Raw genomic sequence first — 22,436 nt, 5'->3', positions numbered from 1 at the left:
CTTGACCTGGCATGTGCATCAGCTTAATGCAGCCATGTTTAGATGGCGCAGCATGTACCAAAGAATCCTCCCTCCATATACCATAAACAACATGCACAGCTGATGGCATTTCATTTCGGGCATAAGCCAGCGCAGAAGAGTGCTGGAGTCAATAGCATTGAGCGAGTAGTGTGAAGGCAGCAGTGGTATAGTGCAGGCACTAATGGTTTGGTGTGTTGACAAGTAGCCGACAGCTTGATAAAGCTTTGAGTTGCTGCATCAGAAGAATTGCAGGCTGTCTAGCAAATTCTTTTTCAATGTTCCCTTACTTCTCCACGACAGCAACCTTTCTTTTTTTTAAGCACAATTTTTTCACAACGTCCAAAACTTTATGCAATCCAGAGTAAACAAATCTTCGGGACAAATTTTCAGGTAAGCACTAAGTACAGCAGACTACCGTTACTTGGACTCCAGTTAATTCAATCTTTTGGTTAATTTGATCCCAACCAAAGGTGCTGGCAGGTGCCCATGCATTTCTGTAGGCCCAACCTTTAGTTATTTCGATCCTGAAACTGGCCTTCGCTGGTCAGCATGCACACACCCAACCCCAATGGAGATCCAAGTGGTAACTGCAATATCAGCAGCCTCTGTCTTGGCGATGTTTAGGGCACAATGACTGCGTTGAACAAATGTCATCTCCCATCAAAATAATGGGCACCAAGACCACAAAAGACGGCAGTTTTGTTTTTAAACTCTGAAGCTTCTGTGGACAAATGCACTTAAAATTATCTGGCCAGATTATCACTTGCAATGCCATACGGGCAGATGACGTCTGACAAGATCAAGTGAAACCTTGCAGGTAATCTAAAATTTCGAACACCATTATGGTCGAGCTCTATGGGGTGAGTGAGTAATCATGTCATTATAAAATCTGAATACTAATACAGCGACTCTAAACGGACTACTCATCAAGCAAGAACAGATGAAATTGCACAAAAGGGCTTCTTCAAAAAGTTAGCAACCAGTGATCATAGCTATAACAGTTAATAATAATATTTGGGGTTTTACGTGCCAAAACCACTTTCTGATTATGAGGCACACCGTAGTGGAGGACTCCGGAAATTTTGACTACCTGGGGTTCTTTAACGTGCACCTAAATCTAAGCACACGGGTGTTTTCGCATTTCGCCCCCATCGAAATGCGGCCGCCGTGGCCGGGATTCGATCCCGCGACCTCGTGCTCAGCAGCCCAACACCATAGCCACTGAGCAACCACGGCGGGTACTATAACAGTTAAGAACCCCCTTGCCAATCCCAGGTGGAATATTGCTCATTATTTTTTAATAATAGTCCAAAAGGGTTATTAAATGCGTAAGCATTTCTATGCCTACCCAACGAGGAACTCCATCTGTCCATCACGTAAGATGAATTGCTATAAAGGAATTAATGTATAAAACAAAAATTCGAAAGGAAAAACATTGGCAGTGGTGAGTTTCGAACCTATGGCCCCACGCTCAGAAGCTGAGAGCCTTACTAAACACCCACACTTGCAAAAGGTGAATATATCAGAACCATTAGGATGGGTTGTAAAAGCAGTACAAAACAAATTTCTAAGGAAAAGCGGTTCCTATGAAAGCTTTCTTGAAAGATTTGGCGATGGTGCAATAACAGCCATCTTAGGACCACATGTAGGCCCGACTTTGAGCACTGTAGACATTAGGAAAATTCCGATTTTGCAAAAATTTAATGCCAAACATGTCGCATCCTTGATGCGTTTTGGTGGTCGCAGGATATTCCTTTCGTTAGGCCGTTCCTTCACCGCCCTAATTGCCACTGATCTCTGAGAACTCGTGCACTTCGTGTTGTGCAAAGCTGACAGATAAGCAGTCAGTGAGTTGACAAGGACAATAAGGAGTGATGAGGGGTTATATGGATCTCATCACAGTTGATAATGGTTCAAAGCAGATAGATAAAGTGCTGAAGAGTGGTAAGGGCTTATAATGATCGGAGCAATTCTGATAAGGTTGATAAGAACTGATAAAGGTTGGATTGAGTGCAATAAGGTTGATAAGTACGATAATAGTTGATAAGGGTGGAATCATGTCTAATAAGGCTAAGGAATGGATCGACTGCGATAAGGGTTGATAAGTGTTTATACTGGTCCGATCAAGTTTGATGACAGTGGGCTGAGTGGAGATGAGCAAGCCGCACAATGCTTATACATACTTGGACAACTCAAGTGGAGTTTCTGCGTGCATTTATTTTCAAGCCTAATTTCAGGCCATGAAGTTAACCACCTGCAATTTTTATTTAAAATGTTGTGGATGCCTACTACACTCAGGTAAGTATTCCCAGACAACTTATAGCAGAAAACTATCTCAGTGCCATTAAAATTTTACAAAAAATGAGGCATGATGTACAAGAAAGGTTTTTTTTAAGTCTTAAATTCATGAATACAGAAATATTTTGTGGGTACTTTGGGGAAATTGCACTTTGATGTGTGCCATCTGTAATTAGACGTCATTTTATTTTGCTGTATTTGTTGCTGAAATTATAGCTGAACAATCAATGCAGGGCAGGTCTAAAGTATACAGAACTTTTAGCTTTGTTCACTGTCATTTTATTATCCGACATTGGCACTCTCAAAGCTACAGATGATTTGAAAAAATCAAACTTTTGCTGTGTGTTCTGCTGTAGATGGCACATTGTTATGGGTCATCTAAAAATATCAATGATAGTTCTTTAGACAGCAGGACTTGTAACTTGCTTGAGGTGGGAAGCCACGTTCAATTTTCTTGCACAAGGGTTGTTTTTGTTAGTTAAATTTTATGTATGCCCAAACACTCAGAAACATGTTGCAAAACAAATTACCTTCCTATCATGATTACTTTGGGAGTTACAGCAAGTTTTCCAACCCATACCCTCAGTATTGCGAAACCAAAACCACATTGCATTGGTTCCGAAAATCAGTACTATTTCTATTTATATAAATAAATATTACTCAAAATACTTTTCTTTCATTTTATGTTATCGATGAGCAGAACAAGAGACTAGTGCACTTTATAGGGGCCCTAGCTATGAACCTGGTGCATTTTAGGCCTTTATGTGTTTCTGACATCTTTCACATAGTTCGAAACATTTATTTATATTTATGAAAACAAGATTTTCCTACACCTGATGTTATGCAATCTTTGATAACTTTTTTCAGAATAGACATTGAAACAAGTGACAATAAACAAGAGAAATTTAGCACACTCATTCCTCACATAGATATGTGTGCAACGAACTAGGACAAATAAAATTGATGCAATATTTTTGAATTCACAGCTCAATTCGCGAATAAATTGTCTAAATGGGCATTTTTTTCAATTAGTTTTTCAAACATTACTTACTTAAAGGGACACTAAAGATTAGCATTAAGTCAAGTTAAAGTGATAAAGCAATGCTCTAGAACGTCTAAGGCGTCAATATAATTGTGAACAGAGCTTTAGTAACCGAAAAATTGAGGTAAATGCATGACAATTTGAGACCCCCCAGCGACATACCGGTACTAGCCCAATGATGAAGGCACTCCTCATCATAATTTATGTCACTAGTACTCAACTACTCGTATTAAATAGATCATTTCATTAGGTTATAAGACTGAAGAAAATGCTACTTGTCTACTTCTGTTCGATTCTAAGAAAAAATAACATTTTGACATTACCCTTCAGTAGTATGGGTGGTCGACATGTTTCGTTTTCGACTGACTCTGCGCCACGCGCGCTGTGTGCCAACAAGTGAACCTCTCTGTTCGAAGTGATTAAGTGCCGTACCTCTGCCACAGCGCATTGGCAAAGAACCGAAAAATTGCATAGTGTGCTCGCTGTACTTTCGGCGAGAGGATTACGAGTTCAACGCCGACTTACTGAAGTCATGTGGAGTGCCTTTCAAAGCAATGTGTTCCCGTAGCGCTGTTCCGTCGGTTTTGCCTGCATTCTCCGAAGCGCAAGAACAACTGCAGGTCGAAGATGAGGCGGTGAGTGCGGCATTTGATTTTCAGGAAGGAAAAGCTACAAATGTGTGAATATGTACAACCATGACATACAGTTGCCGTCGTAGTATATAGTATGCAACGACGCCGGCAGCGCGAGCCCTCAGCAGCAGGTCACGTTCATCAGTGCTTAAACCGCTGAAGTCGAGCCCAGCATCGCGAACCAATGTGTCATTGTCAGGGTCGTCCATTGCAACGAGCGTCAAAGTTGGCGTCATAAAATAAAGAACCAGCTTATCGTCGCGAGCTTTCCTTTCCGCTAGCCACTATAGTTTCGCTTACGCGCTGCTGTCGGCTCTGTCTTGGCTCTGTTTCTGGCCGCGCATTTGCGTTTTGCGCAGAAAGGCCGTAGTGATGTCTGCGGGCGCCGTTTTACTTACCGATGGCGCAATGTCACAGACCATGACGTCACCACTCCTCGATCGGAGGGCGGGAGATTTGAATAGCGCTAGACGTAGGTGGACGCTTCAGAACGCATTTTCTCTTAAAATAACCATCTTCTTCGCATGAAACAAGCGTTTTGAGGTTTCTGGGATGGTATTTCAACAGCCCACATTGACTTAATATTAATCTTTAGTGTCCCTTTAATATTTATCACATTACATTTATCCTAGTTCATTGTAGAAGTCCCACACTTAGCTACATACATGCCAAAGCTTTCTTCAACTCATCACTTCATTAGTTACTTATAATTTCTAGTGCAACTAGCACTTTTAACACATTTTATGAGAATTACTGGCCAAAAAATAAAATGAACTATTTGTTGCACTTTAAATATTTAGGTAAGTTAAATAAGACACTTTAGTCAGGAAAAAAAGCTATTTCAGTACTGGCTTCCGAGTTCAATTTTTTTTTTGTGTGTGTGTGGCCCTCCACCTTAAGTGATTTTAGTCAAAGTATTGTTTTACAGAAGAAAAATTAAAAAAAAAGTTCGGTTACTGCTCCACCCAGTAGTCCTTGATCTGCAGTACACCTTCACTGCAATACACACTTTAGTCCAGTGAGCAATTGATGTGCTGACGGAGTGTTTTTCTATACAAGAGTGCTGCAGGAATGCTGGGCATGTGGCTTTCATCGTACTGCCTTGCAGTTTTTCCTGCTGCGTGTTCCAACTACGCCCTATACACTTCTGAGTTGAAATTTATGCTGTAGGCATTTCATCATGAGAATGGACCTTTTTCAGTGGTGCTTTTCAGTGAAGCTTACTTCATTATGGCAGATTTGGTTTAAGCTGCATAGCTGCACTATAGTAGCCGATGAGGACATTTTAGTACAACTGGGTTTTAGTAGTGTAACAAAATGCGTTGGTGCGGCATTTTCGAGGTATGTCCAGCCTTTTACCCCCCAAAATATTTACCAAAAAACATACCAGGCTTCCTGAATTTCTTTATGTAGTTATTACTGTTCTGTTATTTTGTTTCTGAAAATATATTACTTGGTTCTTCATAACTGAATACCTGTTTTTTCCAGACTTCTACCTTTCCAGACTCCAGACTTAAAAATTGAAGCCAAAGCCAACTACCAACTGCAACTCGTCTTTGGCAGTAAGAGCTGCGCAATATCGGGCTGAATGAGTGAGACTCGTCATTGGCGACATTAGCAAAACCTCCATGACAAGCACGGCTCAGGATTGGCTGTTGAAGGGTTAATCTACAGTCACCGCATGTTGTTGCACCACGTGTATGACACGCAACCCACTGACCTTTCTGTACTAACAAATACTGTTTGCAATAAGTGCTTGTTTCTGTTGGGCTACAATGCAGCCATTATGTAGCATCAATTCATTAAGCGCGCGCGCACACACACACACACACACACACACACACACACACACACACACACACACACACACACACACACACACACACACACACACACACACACACACACACACACACACACACACACACACACACACACACACACACACACACACACACACACACACACACACACACACACACACACTTGTAACTATCAATATCCTTTAATGCAAAATACAAGATGTTTCACATACAGCAAGCCCTCCGTATAAACAACTGTAGTAGAAGGTCATGCTGTCTCGCAAGTGCATGCAGGAGCTAAGCATGCACTTGAATTGAGCCAGAAGCCAGTGCTGCACGTAATTTACAAATCTTTTTTTATTAAGGTGACTGAAAACAATTGTGCAGAAAGGCTGACTTGCAGTGCTGCAAGGAGCCTAGTAACTTTGCAGGGGACCAACCTACATGAATTTGCAACTTGACAGTTTAAGTCATTTTCCGTGACCTTATTCATTAAAAAAAAAATCGCAGGCAATTCCAGTACTTTTCCAGGTCACTAGACACCCTGAAGTTACTAGTAGCATTGCATGCTGCCAGATTTTGGCTTAATCAGCATGATATGATCAGTAAACCTTCATTATGAACTAAAATGTTAATTATATGCATTTATAGGAAATGCCTGCTTCATGAAAATGAGATTATACATGTTAGCGCTTGTATTGGAATTTCAAGAGGAAAAAAATTACTTTTTAATATCCATTAGTTTATAAGGCTTGACTGTTTGGCACTGCAGTGTGCCAAACATTGCAAACACAGGAAGCAAGTTGAAAAGAAAGGGGGGGGGGGCAGAGGGCAGTGAAGGAGCTCTAAGTGTCACCACCATGGGCTGATGTTAATGCAGGCATTTCACAACTCTATTGGCCAATGCACTGTATTGTGGCTGGTATTTGCACAAAGTGGTTTTGCAGCCAGTGTTTGGCATTTCACAAGCACATTAAATTCAATTCATCAAGCACAAAATTGAGAAAATGTTTGCATTACACATCAAGATGGCAGCACCTGTGAACTATATTTTTATATGTGGCTTCAGGATTTACTTCCATTTGCTCATTTTAATCACTCATAAATAGGAACTTTTAAAAGGATAAAAGGACTTACTTTTGCACTTCAAGGCCAATGTTGTAAAGTTGCTCGGACAAATCGTTCATTCTCTGCACTTCCTGCATGTATAAAATGAAAGTAAAGCATGAGATGAATGTTGCTCTGGCAACCCACACACAGCCAGCTCATGTAAGGTGCTTTCAGAATAGTTGACCTGAGCAGTACTGGATTGGTACAGATGTGTCTTGAGGCAGCTTTCCAAGCCTTGAAAGAGGTCTAATGATAAGAAAAGCATGCTCTTCTTTCTTGCCATTTGAAGTAAACAAACATACAACCAGCCCACATCTCACCACTGAGCCATCAATTTCATGTTTTCTTATTTCATGAATAAGTAAATTTTATTAGTGATAGAACAGAACTTTGTTACGCATCATGTCAAGCCAGGCTGTAGGTGTGTCTAAAGTGCACTAAAGCTTATAAATATGATCTTCTGCAATGTTTCAAATTAGAATAGCAGTCCTACCTAAGGAATATTGGTGTAATGAAATTTGTGATGGCATTGTGATCCTCATGCCCTTAATTAAGGGAACATGTGGGTAGAAAAATATCCTTAAAATTTTATATTTCGTTTGCAAAATTACACTTCAGTATTCTATTTCCATGTGTAAAAAGGCTGTTTCTTCATCCAGAAGACTGCGAACAATGATTTTTTGAGGCATGGTAGCTGTAGGGGCCTTACTTTTCCATTAATTTTCCACAGATGAAGGTCACAATCGCTAGTTTTGCCCAAATGATGAGCTTTCATGGTGTAAGAACAAGCAAGCAGTAGCCCTGACTAAGCTGGCACCAGCTCACTATTTTCTCCAGTGCTTAGCCAAATCCACACATTGTGATGGCCACTTCTATAGCCATACTGTGGTTTCGGGGAGGTTCTACAAGAGATCGGCATCCTTCGAACCCTGGAGTTTATTCAGCCTGAGGAACCAGACAGACCAGAGAAGAATCAGAAGAATGTCTGAAAAACACACAACTGATGCTAAATCTCATCATTGTAGTGCAGCAAAGAAAGCCTGCCTGGAGGAGGGAGCTCGCAAGGCTTTGAGAGTACCACCGACACAGCAGGAGGATCTTGAAGTTTTACTTTTTTCTGCAAAGACTGTCTGCATTTTGGCCGAACTTTATGGAAATTGACTATTTCCAACTTTTAACTTCGTTTTTCTGTTTCTTCAATTTCTGCTGTTTTCATTAATTGTGCACCAAAATTTTGGCACTTAAAGCAACTCAGTTTCAGCCAAATTTGGCATGTACATGCACAAGTATTTGTAGAACGCAAGTGTTTAGGCCTTATTGTAATTTTCAACAATGTTGGTCATGTGCTGTTAGGAAACCACTCCCCACTGATGTTCTCAATAAATAGTTGGTATAAAAATGTTTTGATTAGTAAAGCTAAAAGGGAATTTGAGCTTATTTGCAATTAGTTGTCCATAAGGAGCAATATATGCTATTTTATAACACACTCCTCAGCCTGGCATGAAGCCCAACCTTGCAACATGAGAGCATACTTTTCTTACTTTCAAGGATCACAGAAAGATAACCAGATAAGATACTGAAAAACTAAAATTCAAAATAATGATTGATGATTAATGTTTAATGGCACAAGGGCATCTAAGGCCAAAGAGCGCCAGGACATGTGTTATGGTTTAGCAAAATTGTGAGATTAGGACAATGATTTAAAATAAAGGCTTTATAGAGGCCTACACATAAGATATATCTTTAAATACTAGTGAATGAATTCTAAAATAACCACGAAAATAAACATAAAGCCTTAAATGCATTGGTTATGGGCACACATGGTAAATTATCGCGGATTGCCCGAGTCCCTTGCTGTACAATTCTTGCCTACGCAAGAAGTGCAAGAGCTCAGACATACTTTTGTGCATCAGATTGTACCTCACCTATGAGGCATAATCTGAATGTTAGGATGGTATGAGATGATGTCGACAAAGTTAACTTCTGCAAGATAATTAAGCACTCTTTTAAAGTTAAATATTGCATCCTCTGATAAGAACATCGAGGGATGGGGGGGTATATGGTGTGAGTAGAGTTCTCTAAAACGAGCCAATCGGTGTCGGTGAAGTTCAGGACATTGAATGAGGACATGTAGGACGGTTAGGTTCTCACCGCAGCGTGTGCACGTCGGCGGGTCAGTTGCAGTAAAGAGGTAGTTGTGTGTGCCATAAGTGTGACCTATTCTGAGTCGTGCCAGGGTGACTTCGGTGTGTCTATCAAGCTTCAGTGGGAAAGGTTTCGTTAATTGCGGTTTAAGCAGGTGCAGCTTATTTAAATTCAAAATAATGAGGTTGAACTCTACATTCTGCATTAGTTTCATTCAGTTTGCTTTATTATGAACATGTTTGGGCATTACAAACAAATAAGCGCAGCGTGTAGACCAAGTAGTAGCCCTTGTGTCCGCAAAGTAAAAAATGGCTTTGTGGCGCGAAAATGATGCAAATTTAAATTTCGAACGGAAGGCTGTGTGCCCTTCCTCTCGAGGGGGCCGTGCTTTGAGCGAGAGAGTCAAGGTAACATGCACAAACGCCTCTATGCAAGATGCACTGCCTACAATGTCACAAATATGTCGCATGACTTTGGCTAACTATCCAATGCAAAACCCACAACGTCGCCCCTGAAAGTGTGCCACGCAGAGAAAAAGGGGGAGAGAGAGGCGGGTTTTGTCACATGAACATGACCAAGGTCGCTTGGCTTTGGTATGGGAGAAGCAGACTGGTATGTAAGGAATTACATTCAATTAATGTAATCTATCACATTTTTTGATCATTTTATAATTGATCAATTGCTTTTCTCACTCGGTAATGCTCACTGTAATTCACTTACCTTGCTCAATAACCAATGACATGTAACCGGCTACTTTATATTGATGTTACAAAACAAACAGGTGAAGCTTGGGCATTTGAATTCGGCAGAACGCCTGCAGTCGTGTCACGCAGCTATTCTAGCCACCCTAATACAGCAGCCTTATGAATTCACATGTTCGGAAGGCAAACTCGGCACTCAGTGTTCGATTCCTCATCTTAAAGGCAGGTCATGTGGCCTGTATTGTCAGCACTGCATTCTGCATCTTGCAATGTTTATGAGCTTCTATGCGGCACGAGCTCCACCACATCATAATGCTCATGTTCAGTTAGTTTGGACTTTACTTTTTAGAGCTGTTTCAGTATTGTGCTGTGATTCTCGGAAGAAAGCAAGAAAAGATGACCGCCGAAAATGTTGAAAAGCAATTGTTAGCAAAGTTAAACAATGTGCAAGAGGATTCGTTGAAAGAGGCAGGCCAGCCTGTACTGTATGCTCTGCTTAGTGTATCTGTGCAATGTTAAGTTAGTGGGAAAGTAACAAAGAAGTGATCGATTATTTTTTAGTAATTGCTCAATTACCTTCCTGGGGCAGTAATTGGTCTGTAATCAATTACATTTTTAAATGAAGAAACTCTAATTAGCTACTTTTTTCTGTAATTTGTACAGGTCTGGGGAGAAGGCAGGGGACGAATGTCGCTTGTGTTTGCTAACTGTTCAAAGCATGCTGCCTCCTGGCAGCATGGTATCGAAACAATTTAATTTCTTCTACCTCCTCCAATAATGAACAGACTTGAAAAACTCTTTACGGCAAAACAATCCCAAGATGGACTTTACAACTTCCAGTGTATAACCAAAACTTGCAATGGGGCCTGGTGAGGAGCTCTTTAAGATGTTCTATAAAATAGCATACTTTACTTTGTTCACGACAAAAAAGAGCATTGTGATGGGAGATAGAAAAAGGCAGAAAACTCGGCACAGAACTAGCTCACCATTGCACGCTGCTGTAGTTCAAATTTTTCAATATATATAATGTCTTTGCATGGGACGTACACACTTTGGCAGCCGCTGTGAGAATTGCCAACATAGAAGTGACTAGCAAAATGTAGTGCTGTCCCACTTTCTTTGTCTGGCACAATAGTTCTTGTGCTTGGCACATGCCATTTCCGTTGGAATGCTCAAGCATGGGAATGCTCAGGAACACATTAATGAACCAGGCATGAGCTTCAACTGACAGCAACAGCAGAGTTCAAATGTGAAACTATATTGCCAATGTATTACTGGTTTTAAGAATACTTGGATGCAACAATGAGCAGACATTGCACTGAACATTAGTGTTGTGTTCTATGATAAAATAAACCACTTACTACAATTTTCCCATGCCACATTACTGGCTATAACAATTAAATCTGGCTACTGGGTGTCTGTGCCGAAAAAAGTAAAATAAAAAGTAATAATAGAAGTAAGCGCGAGCAGCTGCACCTGTATGCGTGCTACACACCTTCTCCACACCTGCCTTTATACAGCACACCTTGGATGCCTTTGTTGCATCATCAGCTTCGTGCGACTCTCTCCCGTTTCCCTTCTACCCCTCCGATACAGGACACACGAGTCGACTGTGCCGACATTGGAGGGGTGGAGGAAGACGGGGGAGAGGCACGTGAAGCTGGCGATGATTAAGGCGATGCGACGAAGGCGTGCTGTGTGGGGTGCAAGCACATATTCAAAGGGAGTGCTCAGGGTAGCTTGGGTCCCCCCACAAGGGAAACTTCGCCAATTTTCACAAGTGAAAGAGGAATAAAAGTACGTACACACAGTGATGTGCCCATTTCTCTCCCTTAAGAGATACACCTGCTCATGTGCAAAGAATGTAATTTCCCCAACATACTGTCATAGGAAGGCATAAATATTAACGCTAAAGTCGTCGCTGTGACTCGGGCAAGAGAGTCTAGCGTCAGCTTTGCGGAGAATTTCGTTTTGGACCCACACAGAATGACAGAGTTCTCAGTGAAGTGGAAAGTGCCATGAGTACACGGTCAGCAAAGATAAATACGGTAGAACCTCCTACTGCTAAATACAAATAGAACCTTGTTCATACGTTTTGGAAAAAAAACGCAAGGAAAAAGTACTAACCAGGAAAACCTACGATCTGAAGTAACTACAAAATTTGACAGACTCCACTATTGTTGACATCTTATGTCATGCGAAGCGTCGTGCAGATCGTTGTGGCAGGAGACCCTGACACGCATCGAGCTGGTGGTGTTCCTGCAGCCCGAGACGCATTTTGTTGCTTTCTTATTGCACGGTGCTTTAAAAGGGCGACGGGAAACGGAGACAAAATCGAGCTGGTGGGCGACCCGGGATGTCGCCGAAGCTAAACGTAAACGTGACGCCTATATCGCGCCGCCTGCAGCAGGGAATGGCGGAGCGTTTGGATCATCGCCTACTAAAAGCATGCAGTATGCTGCCAATGGTACTATGCACAACATCCTCTAAAACAGAACAGATGACGATGCTTATCACAATAGGTTTGGTGGCGATAGCTGTGAATGCGGCGTGCGACTACCTGGGCAGAGATTTGCTGGTACTGGAATAAGAAACTGCGCACCGTCGTTTTCACGTGAGAAGGGCGGCTACATACTGTTCCTGACCGAGACGCCTTGCGCCTTTTGTTCACATGTTATCTAGCAGCCAGAAAACGTATATGACTGCAGTGGGTAGCAGGGAACGGCGGCGAGCTTCGGTTATCGACTATTAAAAGCGTGTGCTACGCTTCCGATGGCGGCATGCACTGTGGAACAGATAGGCGAAGATGCTTATCGCAATAGGATGGGCGGCGATAGCAGTGGATGCCGCATGCTACGACCCTGGAGATTTGCTGGTACCGAAATGAGAAACTGAGTGCACGCCGGCGTTTTCATGCGAGACATGGGGGGGGGGGGGGGGGGGTGCCGGCAAGTATCACGGTGAAGCTGCCACGGTGGCCACCTATATACTGTTCTAGACTGTGCGCCTAGCATATTTTTTTTGTTTACATGGGATCTAGCGCCGGAAAACATACCATACGATCACAGTTTGGCGGCGTACTGAACGTTGGTGCCAAAAGATCGTGTTTTCCTGGAACGTATGAATCAGTAAAAAGTTAGCGTAACTATTGGGTCATTTTGTGTTCTCGATGTTGAGAATGGGAACGTCGGAACGTATTAATGAGTCTACTGTAGTGGGTTAGTTATTCTTGAAGTTCTGTAGAGGAGCACTACAGGTAAGCTTAATAAATTTTCTATATCAGCGATCTGGGAACCTCTCTCAAGCACTTTTTTGAAAACCGCTGGACACTGGATGACAACACTATACACAGCTTGCAATTTGTGGTACCAAGATACATTGCAAAGGGTAACCTTAAGCCTGCGCAGCCTGCCTTTGAATTTTACAACGAAAATATGAGAATGGCACATTCCTATGCTACAATGCTAGTGGAAGATCTGGAAGGCAAAATGGCCGGCCATGCAAGAAGAAAGCCTGATATGCTACACAAGAGACGCCCTAGTTGAATATGACAGAGACCTGCTCCCAAAAGTTCACACAATTCTCAAATTATTGACAACAGTCGACACTGAAGTGTCATTTGCAGAACAAGACTGCTGAAGAGCAATTTAATCAGCTGGATCTCATGTCCATTCACCAGGTGTCAGCCATAATTGAAGTCTCCATATTTACAAAGAAGCCCTAGCATATGAAAAACATGTTGTGAAGCAAATATTCAAACCCAGGACAAAACATCTTTTAAAAGGAAAAGGAATTGTATTAAAGGCAGTGTTATATATTACAGTCATACTGTTAAAATCGCATATGTAGGACAGAGCTTGGCATAGTGGAATCATCATGCTGGCTTCTTACTGATTAATCTTTTCTAAAATCTGCACGTGTAACGTTTTTGTAATGAATTAAAAAATAGTGCATGTGTGTGATTACAACGATGAGAAGCACAATTTTACAGTTATCTTAGGTTTATTTGTTCAACAGTTTTGATGAATGGACTGACCTATATATATATATATATATATATATATATATATATATATATATATATATATATGTAAAGAAAATACTGTGTTCCCACAATTGGAGGCTTGGGCCACGTCTGAAAAAAATCCTGCCTACGTGCCAGGCATGTGTGTTGCACAAACATAGGTGTGGCGAAGGTGAATGGTGGCTTGCATTTTTTTTTTTCCTGGATTTTTTTTCCCCTTTTGGCGCACACACCCAATAGCCAGATTTAATTGTTGCAATCAATAACACCGCATAGGAGCATCGTAATAATCGGTTCATTTCACCATAAAACATATTACAAGTTGATAGTGCATCGGCTGCTCATGGTTACATCCAATATATTTTTAAAACCAGTATCATTATAAGTGGGTTCAACTTAGTCCATTTTCAGATGCTTGAATCGGTTTAAACTCCGCTTGGACTTCACTTTAACGCCTTCAAGCTAACATGCACATGGCTCTCATCGCAGCTAAGCATAAGCCCTTGTCGGAACTCGCCGAACTGGCCGACGATATGATGGATGTTGCTCCGGCAGTCATAAATGCTGTCCGTAGCTCTCCACTTCCTGAAGTGCATTCCCTTCGGGAAACAGTAAAAGAGCTCTCATCTCAACTTGCCAACTTGCGTCAGGAATTGCACAACACTTGCAACTTCAATGACCAAGCCTATGCAACTCAGCCTCTCATGCCGCCTTCTATGCAACACTATTTCAACTACCTGAGTGCAGTTTTTCATCACAGGGCCTACGCTACTACCGCCGACGTTGTCTTGCCATGGCTCGGCGATGTGCGTCACCCTGTTTGTGGCACATGGGAAACGCTCAGGCCAGTTGTCAATAACAGCAGCGGGCGATCATAGCCATAGGTCAAGCCGCCTTTTCCATATAACTGACTAAACCACAGGAGTGCGTTTGTTGGTAGACACTGGTGCGGAGGTCAGCATAATTCCTTTGCCCAAAGCTGACTGGCGTCTCCACGCAGTCAACCCCATATCTACAACGAATGTTGCGGACCAATCTTCTTTCGTCCAGTGTCTATGCATTTTCATGCACAACTTGTGTCCATCGCCAACCTCTGCTCACACGAATAAGCACGACGTTTTCCTACCCTCAAACCTGCAAACATCCTCGCACGCTTTTGTCCGTATTGAGACGCCTCGTCATGCCCGGCTATGACTGTCCTTTCCCCCGTCATCGAACATTCTGAACACCATTTCACAATCCTGCACAATGGGTGCGCAGACACAGTTGATATCGCAAGGATTAAACGGGCTCCCAGAATCAACACCTCTGCCTGACCACCTCTTTTTCCCATAGAGGGGCCATCTGTGGCAAACTTTTCTTCTGGCATGTCACTGGTTTTAGACATGAGCAAGTATTGGGGTACGGCTTAAGAGATGAAGAGGAGTTAGAAACGATGGAATAGATAATGTGATGATATGTACAAATAAAACCCCTGTGCTCGTAACTGCGCTCGATGGTTCCACCCATTCATATTTTTGCAGTCACTGGCCCACAACTGTTAAAACAGTGTGGATCACGCCAGGAAAAGCATTTAATGAAATTGAACTGCCACTTTCCAATGCCCTTATGACACTGATAGCAGGGGCGTAGCCAGGAGGGGGGGGAGGGTTTATGGGGCATCAGTGCCCCCCCCCCAAACTTTTTCATGCTGTCATCAGAAATCATGCTGGATTTTGTCTAGAATGTCCTTTTCAAGCTTGAAATGACATTTCAGTGCGAACATTGCGATATCAGGCTGGATTTCACCACAAAGCCCTTGCACTAGGAGTCGCATAACGCAAGCAGCCCTATCTGAGCATAAAGTTTCAAGGCCGTTTTGATGGCAAGTGGGCTCGTCACAGCATCTTGCAGTGGTCACGAAATCTATGGGGTGCATGAATTTCAATTCTGAAACTTCAGGGTGGTTGCGCTTTAGATTTCAATTCCGGAACTTTGTGGGTTTATAATTGTTATAAACACTTGACGCCAAAGGTGCATTGACGTTTCTAAAGTCGTAGATTGGACCATACAACTAGACAGCCAAATCAACACAATATCAGACAAGTTGACAAAGCACGCAGCGAGTTCCGATGAGACAAAGCATTGTGGTGGTTCATTTTTGCCGTCATGTCACAGAAAAGAATAACATTTTTTTTCACCTTCACCAAAGCATCCATGTCAAGACACTAAAGCCAGCAAAAGTAACTATGTTCTTATTCATTTTTCTACTTTGACTTATATTCTCGTGAGGACACATTGAGCCTTTTCGATTTTCTTTTTTTGTTCTCGCTACCCGCAGGCTGGTGGAGCCAGCCAAAGCACATGCACTTTTCTCATGTTGCCTCGACCACCGCATAGCGCACTTCGATGTGCGTTTGTTTTTCTCTGGCCAAGTGGATTTTTGCCTGCCAGAGTTTTGGACGCTTTCTGGCTAGCAGACGAGAAAAAGAAGATGCATTGTTGCTCACCGACATTACTGCGGAGACTCAATGCATTGTAACGCATTCACTTGAAAGCGACCTCTACGGAAAATGTCTTGCCGGTGTAGGATACCGAGCAGTATGCGTACGGTTCTCTGTAGACCAAGCGTCTCATGTTTTCTTATGTTTCCTCGTATGGGCTCCGTATATTTCAAACTCTTGTGGCCAAACAATCACCGCTGGACCCAAACTAATGTCGGAACCAGTTTCCGGAAGTGGTCAGCTACCGATCAAGACCAGTCCCGACGCCAGGGACCCAGGACAAGAGTTTCGACCACAAGATTGCTAACCCTAACAAGATCTTCAGCTGCTCCGTCTGGCCGAGAAACAGGTGCACCACAGCTACGAAGGTGCGCGGCGTCGCTGCCGCAGTCCCGGCTCCCGAGGACTTCGCCCAACAACTCGCATCCCCGTGAGATCAAGTAAGCACAGCCCCTCCCCTCATTATGGAGGTAGTAGAGGTTGAGGGCACGGAAATAGCCCCCGAAGAAGTTACCGTTGAAGCAGGGTGGCTTGTCAGCCACCGTAAGCAACGACAGACTACGCAGGCATCATCCCTACTCACACACGGATCCCTCCGTGCAACAGCAAGCGCACGCACCAAGAGTACCCAGCAGTCCGCACTACGCCCACCACGGCAACCACGACTTCCGAAGAACGATATCAAGATCGTCAAACGCCCAAGAGACGGTTTCAATGTGTCCAAACTAGGAGACGCCCAGATATGCGACTCAACACTACAGATCACAGGCATTACAACCAAAGAAGCAGAGGACGACATTTACCACTCATGCACGGATAATAACGTCATTGTAATTAGCACACCAATCATGTCTAACGCCGAAAAATACTGCCGCATCCGCAGCCTCCCCATCGGAGCAGTCCGCTACGCAGCCACAGCATACGTCACACCGCCGGAGGACACCAACAGTCATGTTTACAAGAAGAACCCTACGATTCTGCAGGCCCGACGAATGGGCAGTACTAATTCAGTGCTCATCGTATTCGACGAAAAGCAAGTACCGTACCATGTCTAAAACAGCGGAGCAGAATACAAATGCTATCTACATAAGAAGTGCATCGAGGTCTGCGACATCTGTGGGACCGTCGGCCACAGGGCCGATGTATGCCCCACTCCAACCCAGAAGAAATGCAAGAGCTGTGACACAGTCAACCCGCCGGCTGATCGCCCCTGTCACCCTTGCTGCGCACTCTGCGGCAAAGGCCACCCGACTGGTGATAAGTCCTGCCATCACCGCTTCCAGACACCACACCTCCTACTCCAACGACGATGGGAACGCCTACGACTGGGACAGCAAGGAGCGGACCAGGAGACGGGGTCATCAACTTCAGTAAATGGAGACTCGGTTCTGCTAACACCGAAGTCGACACCACAACCGCAGGCTCCCGAACGCAGCAACTCACGCGGACGCAGTCGGTCTCGTGGACGCAGCTGCTCCAGAGGTCGCTGTCAGTCACAAGGACGCAGTCACTCCCGGAGCGGACCGGATTCAACACCACCGCAGCAGCAAGGAAACGCAAGCCTTCGAACGACCACAGTTAAAGTGCAAGACGCACACCCCAAGGTAAGCTGGGCCAGCATTGTCCCCCACACAGGTCACACCTCACAACCTATAGCAACCCCAGTGAACACAGTGACGGTACCATGCACAGCTTCATGCATGAGCTCCGATCCTTACGTGCTGAGATACAAGACCTCAAGACAGAAAACGCTAAGCTCAAATCAACTTGCAGACACACAACCCAAACACTTACCATCAAATGCAGACATCCTTCCTGTCCCTGCAATAGATTGCCCGCAAATCACCCAACAACCAACCCCGCACAAGCGCAAAGCTCTCGAACCAATCTCAACAGTGGCAACACCAGCATACACTTCAGAAGGAAATGTCAACTGTGAGGCCCTCACTGAGCTGCAACAGTGGATAGAACGCAACCTCAACGAAGCAATAGACTAAGCTTGCCACATTGCTCGACGCCTCCATTGCAAAGGCTCTCGAACGCACAATAGACAACCTCCTTACTGCGAAACTAGAAACGCTACTACTGCCCAGAATTGAGCAAGCCTTTGCGGCAAGAGAACAACAGCGACAGGAAAACATGGACGACACGCGCAAAGTGTTTCAAGACATGGTCGCGACTCTGGCTCAAAATCACAACACCCGTTTGACAGAATTGGAAAACACCCTACTCCGTGTCCCAGAGCAGGTCCCCTAAAGAAGCCGTACTCGCGTCCCGACAAAGATGGCTGCAAGTAATCCAGAATGTGCTACCTACTGCATTTGGCAGTGGAACTGCCGGGGCTTCCGGCGAAAACGAGAACACTTAATGCGATAACATCAGGAGAAGTATGTGGTGCGAGAGAGGTAATATATTGCTCTAAAAGAGACTGGAGTAGCGGCTAAGCTGTCGGGATATGCGGCATACACCGCAGTTTGCGATGATAACTGCAGGCCCCAAGTAACCACACTAGTTAAGCGAAACATTTTGGTTATACAGCATCACACAGGCATTGATACAGCAGCCCACATTTTCCTGGAGATCATCCCTTCTACAAGGTGCAAGCAACAGAGTCTCTTCATCCTCAATGTGTACAGCATGTTAAGAATGGCGAGCTGCAAGGCAAAATTGCCACCCAATTACGACAAGGGGGCAAGACGCGCATTCCGCACTCTCCGTCGCTACAGCTAGGAGGCGTTCGAAGAAGCGGGCATTGTGCTCAAAAACCGCTTCCATCTACCAGCCCCATCACCATTGTGACGGAACGAGCTCGTTGGACGAACAATGGTGCCGGAATTCTCCAGTGCAGACCTGATCTGCTACGCATGAACAAGCTGCCGTGGGAAAGCCGTATTTTGGTGCTTCTCTTGCTTGTCCAGACGCAAGACAACGAGCTACCCACGATGGGCGTCGATACTTCCCGGAACGGCACCCCTCCAACGCCGGTGTCGGGCATCAGAACGCAGTTGCCTTTGTGTACGTAAACTGATCTGCGGAGCAGCGGCGAGTTGGTGATGAGTAAACGAACAGTCGCCGCCTCGTATGGCCGGAGGACCGAGTGTATAAAAACTGTTGTTGTGCGAATGCTGGATACATTTCTCTTGAGCAGTCATGTTAGACTGATTCACTTCTCTCATGCAGTCATGTTGGACTGATACTCTTTTTCTCAAGCAGTCATGTTCGACTGATTTAATTTCTGTAAATAAACCCATTTTCCTCGTTCTCGATGAGAAGCAGTTCTTCACTTCATCAACGACCTCAGCGTAAATAAGTTGGACGACGGCATGGGCCAGCTACCTCCGAATTCATGCCGTACTCCAATCTTGGCAAAGGACCACGAGCGATGGGATTGAGCCCCCAATCCTGACAAGCAGCCCCAAACAACAACAGGTTTCTACAACTTTTCACCAAAGCAGATCAAGTAGCTAGGGGAGCCCCCCTGCTCATCGTAGGGGACCTAAATGCCCCTGTGGTGGCATGGGGATACCCAATGGACCGCCTAAAGGGAAGACAACTATGGCTTGACGGACAGAATCTAGGTCTTGCTCTTGTCACGGATCCAACTTGTCCCACTCGTATGGGAAACAGCATTAGCAGAGACACTACTCCGGACTTAAAGTTCGCAAAATGAATTCCACAAGCAGGCTGGATCAACACACAAGACAACTTGGGCAGCGATCACTATATAATCCAAACAACAGTTCCAGCGGGCCCGCGAAAGCCTGAGGGCCGTCAACTCCGCATAACGAACTGGGACGCTTTCCGGCAGGCCAGAGCCCTCACCTCTTTCTCGGGTACCCAACCTCCTTTCGAAGATTGGGTCGCATCCTTTCTGCAAGACGCGAGCGAAGCCACTAAATTGGTGCCTGAGGAAGCCAATCTGCAGGAGGCAGATAGCAAGTTACTGCATATGTGGGAAGCCCTCGCCAGTCTGCAATGCAGATACAAACAACAAGCTCAACCGAACGCTCAGGAAAAGTATTAGCACTATCACCCTTCACATCGAAGACTACGCACGACAACTTATTCGTCAAAATTGGCACAGCACATGCGACAGCATGGAGCGGCAACCAAACCTGCCCAAAACGTGTAATATCCTCCGTTACCTCCTCGATCCGGCCAACAGCAAGAACACACAACAGCACAACTTGCAAAAAATTATTCACACCCATCCAGGCACGGACGCACTAGTTCTTCAAGAGCTGATAGACCGATACATAGGACCTCAACCTACTACACCCACTCCAGCATACACAGGCACCGCTAACGACCACCTGGACGCGCCCATACAAGCAGCAGAAGTACGGGAAGCCATCCTCGCACTCCGCCCTAACTCGGCCCTGGGACCTGATGGCATTACTAATAAAATGCTTCGCAACCTAGATGAGGATTCTATACTAGACCTCACAGCTTATTTTAACGCATACTGGGAAACTGGAAACCTCCCTTCACAATGAAAAGAAGCCAAAATTACGATTCCCAAACCCGGGAAGCCCCTCCTATTCGAAAACCTCCGCCCTATCTCCCTCACTTCGTTTGTCGGAAAGGTCCTCGAACACGTTATCCTCACACGCTTGCACAGACATATGAACGACAACGACCTCTTCCCCAATACCATGGTTGGCTTCCGCCCGAAATTTTCTGCTCAAGATATCATGATTCAGCTCAAGCACCAAATTACTGATGGCGACAAAAGCTCCAGGCTGGACACCAAAGCCATCTTGGGACTAGGCCTAACCAAGGCATTCGATAACATCGCGCATGAGGCCATACTGAACCAACTGGCACAACTCCAGGTTGGACATCGAGCATATAACTACGTGAAGAATTTTCTTACAAGTCACACGGCCACCATTACCATCGGAGGGTTGCAGTCACCAATTTTTCACTTCGGCAGCAAAGGCACGTTGCAAGGATCGGTTCTATCCCCTTTTCTGTTCAACGTGGCCTTCCTCGGACTACCGCCTGCATGAGCTAGCATCCCCAACCTCAAGCATAGCCTCTACACAGACGATATCACCCTGTGGGTCACTGGGGGCAGCGACGGGGACATCCAAGACACGCTGCAGCAAGCCATCAACGAGGTCGTTGCATACGTAGAACCGAGCGGCCTGGCGTGCTCCCCACAGAAACCGGAGCTCCTTCTGTACAAGCCTAATTGGGGAGGTCGACGTCCAGACCCTCACCCGCCCGAGATAGAACTCCACGTGCACCAGCAACGCATACCTACTGTACCTAGCATTCATATCCTTGGCTTACGCATCCAACAAAACGGCAGAAACACAAAGATACTCAAGCAATTAGATAATCATGTACACCAAACCACTCGCCTCATAGCACGCATCGGAAATCGACATCGCGGCATGAAAGAAAGCAACCTTATACACCTGGTAACCACCTACGCCTTGAGCAGGATCAGCTATGTCGCCCCGTACCTTAGCCTCAATGCAACTGACAAGCTCAAACTCAACACCATGATCAAGAGAGCCTATAAGCAAGCCCTACATCTTCCCATCACCACCTCTAACGAGAAACTGGATGCCCTCGGCATTCATAACACCACAGACAAGCTTATTGAAGCGCAGCGTATTAGCCAATACGAACGACTCGCCAATTCCACCACGGGCAGGCACATTCTAGGCACCTTAGGCATAACCTACACCACCCAATTCGGACCAAAAGTACCCATCCCTCTAAACATTCATGCTCAACTAGTTATCCCACCCATACCTCGCAATATGCACCCTGAACACAATCCGGAGCGACGTGCAGAACGAGCTAAACGACTACAAAAGCGCTACGACCAAGCCGCTGACGTAACCTACGTGGACGCAGCAGAATACCGCAACCAAAACGCCATGGCGGTCGTCGCAGTCACGGGTTCGCAGTACCGCCTCACCGCGGCCGCATGAATATTCACCACGCAACCCGAAGTAGGAGAAGAAACGGCCATCGCTTTGGCCTACGCGGCTACCAATGCACACTGCATCATAAGCGATTCAAAAACGGCCATTCGTAACTACGCAAGAGGACTGATAGCACCCCAAGCACAGAAGATTCTCTCTGGCACTCCTCCCTCAAGGCAACGCCGCGTGCAGATCATCTGGGCCCCTGGTCACTCGGGTCTGGCTGGAAACGA

General features: G+C 44.9%; 1 protein-coding gene across 2 annotated transcripts in view; it reads right to left on the bottom strand.

Moving 5' to 3' along the window:
* Positions 1-22,436, bottom strand: part of LOC135906180 (uncharacterized) — a 95,214-nt gene that overhangs the window by 944 nt on the left and 71,834 nt on the right. For both annotated transcript variants that reach the window (XM_065437442.2, XM_065437443.2), the window contains one exon: positions 6,933-6,994. In XM_065437442.2, the coding sequence (XP_065293514.1) occupies positions 6,933-6,994 (62 nt within the window). The remainder of the gene's footprint in view (positions 1-6,932; positions 6,995-22,436) is intronic.

This window comes from Dermacentor albipictus, chromosome 1 (assembly GCF_038994185.2).
Source record: "Dermacentor albipictus isolate Rhodes 1998 colony chromosome 1, USDA_Dalb.pri_finalv2, whole genome shotgun sequence".
Taxonomy (NCBI): Eukaryota; Metazoa; Arthropoda; class Arachnida; order Ixodida; family Ixodidae; genus Dermacentor; species Dermacentor albipictus.
Note: the sequence above shows the minus strand (reverse complement) of the source record. Positions and strands in the feature narration are given on the sequence as shown.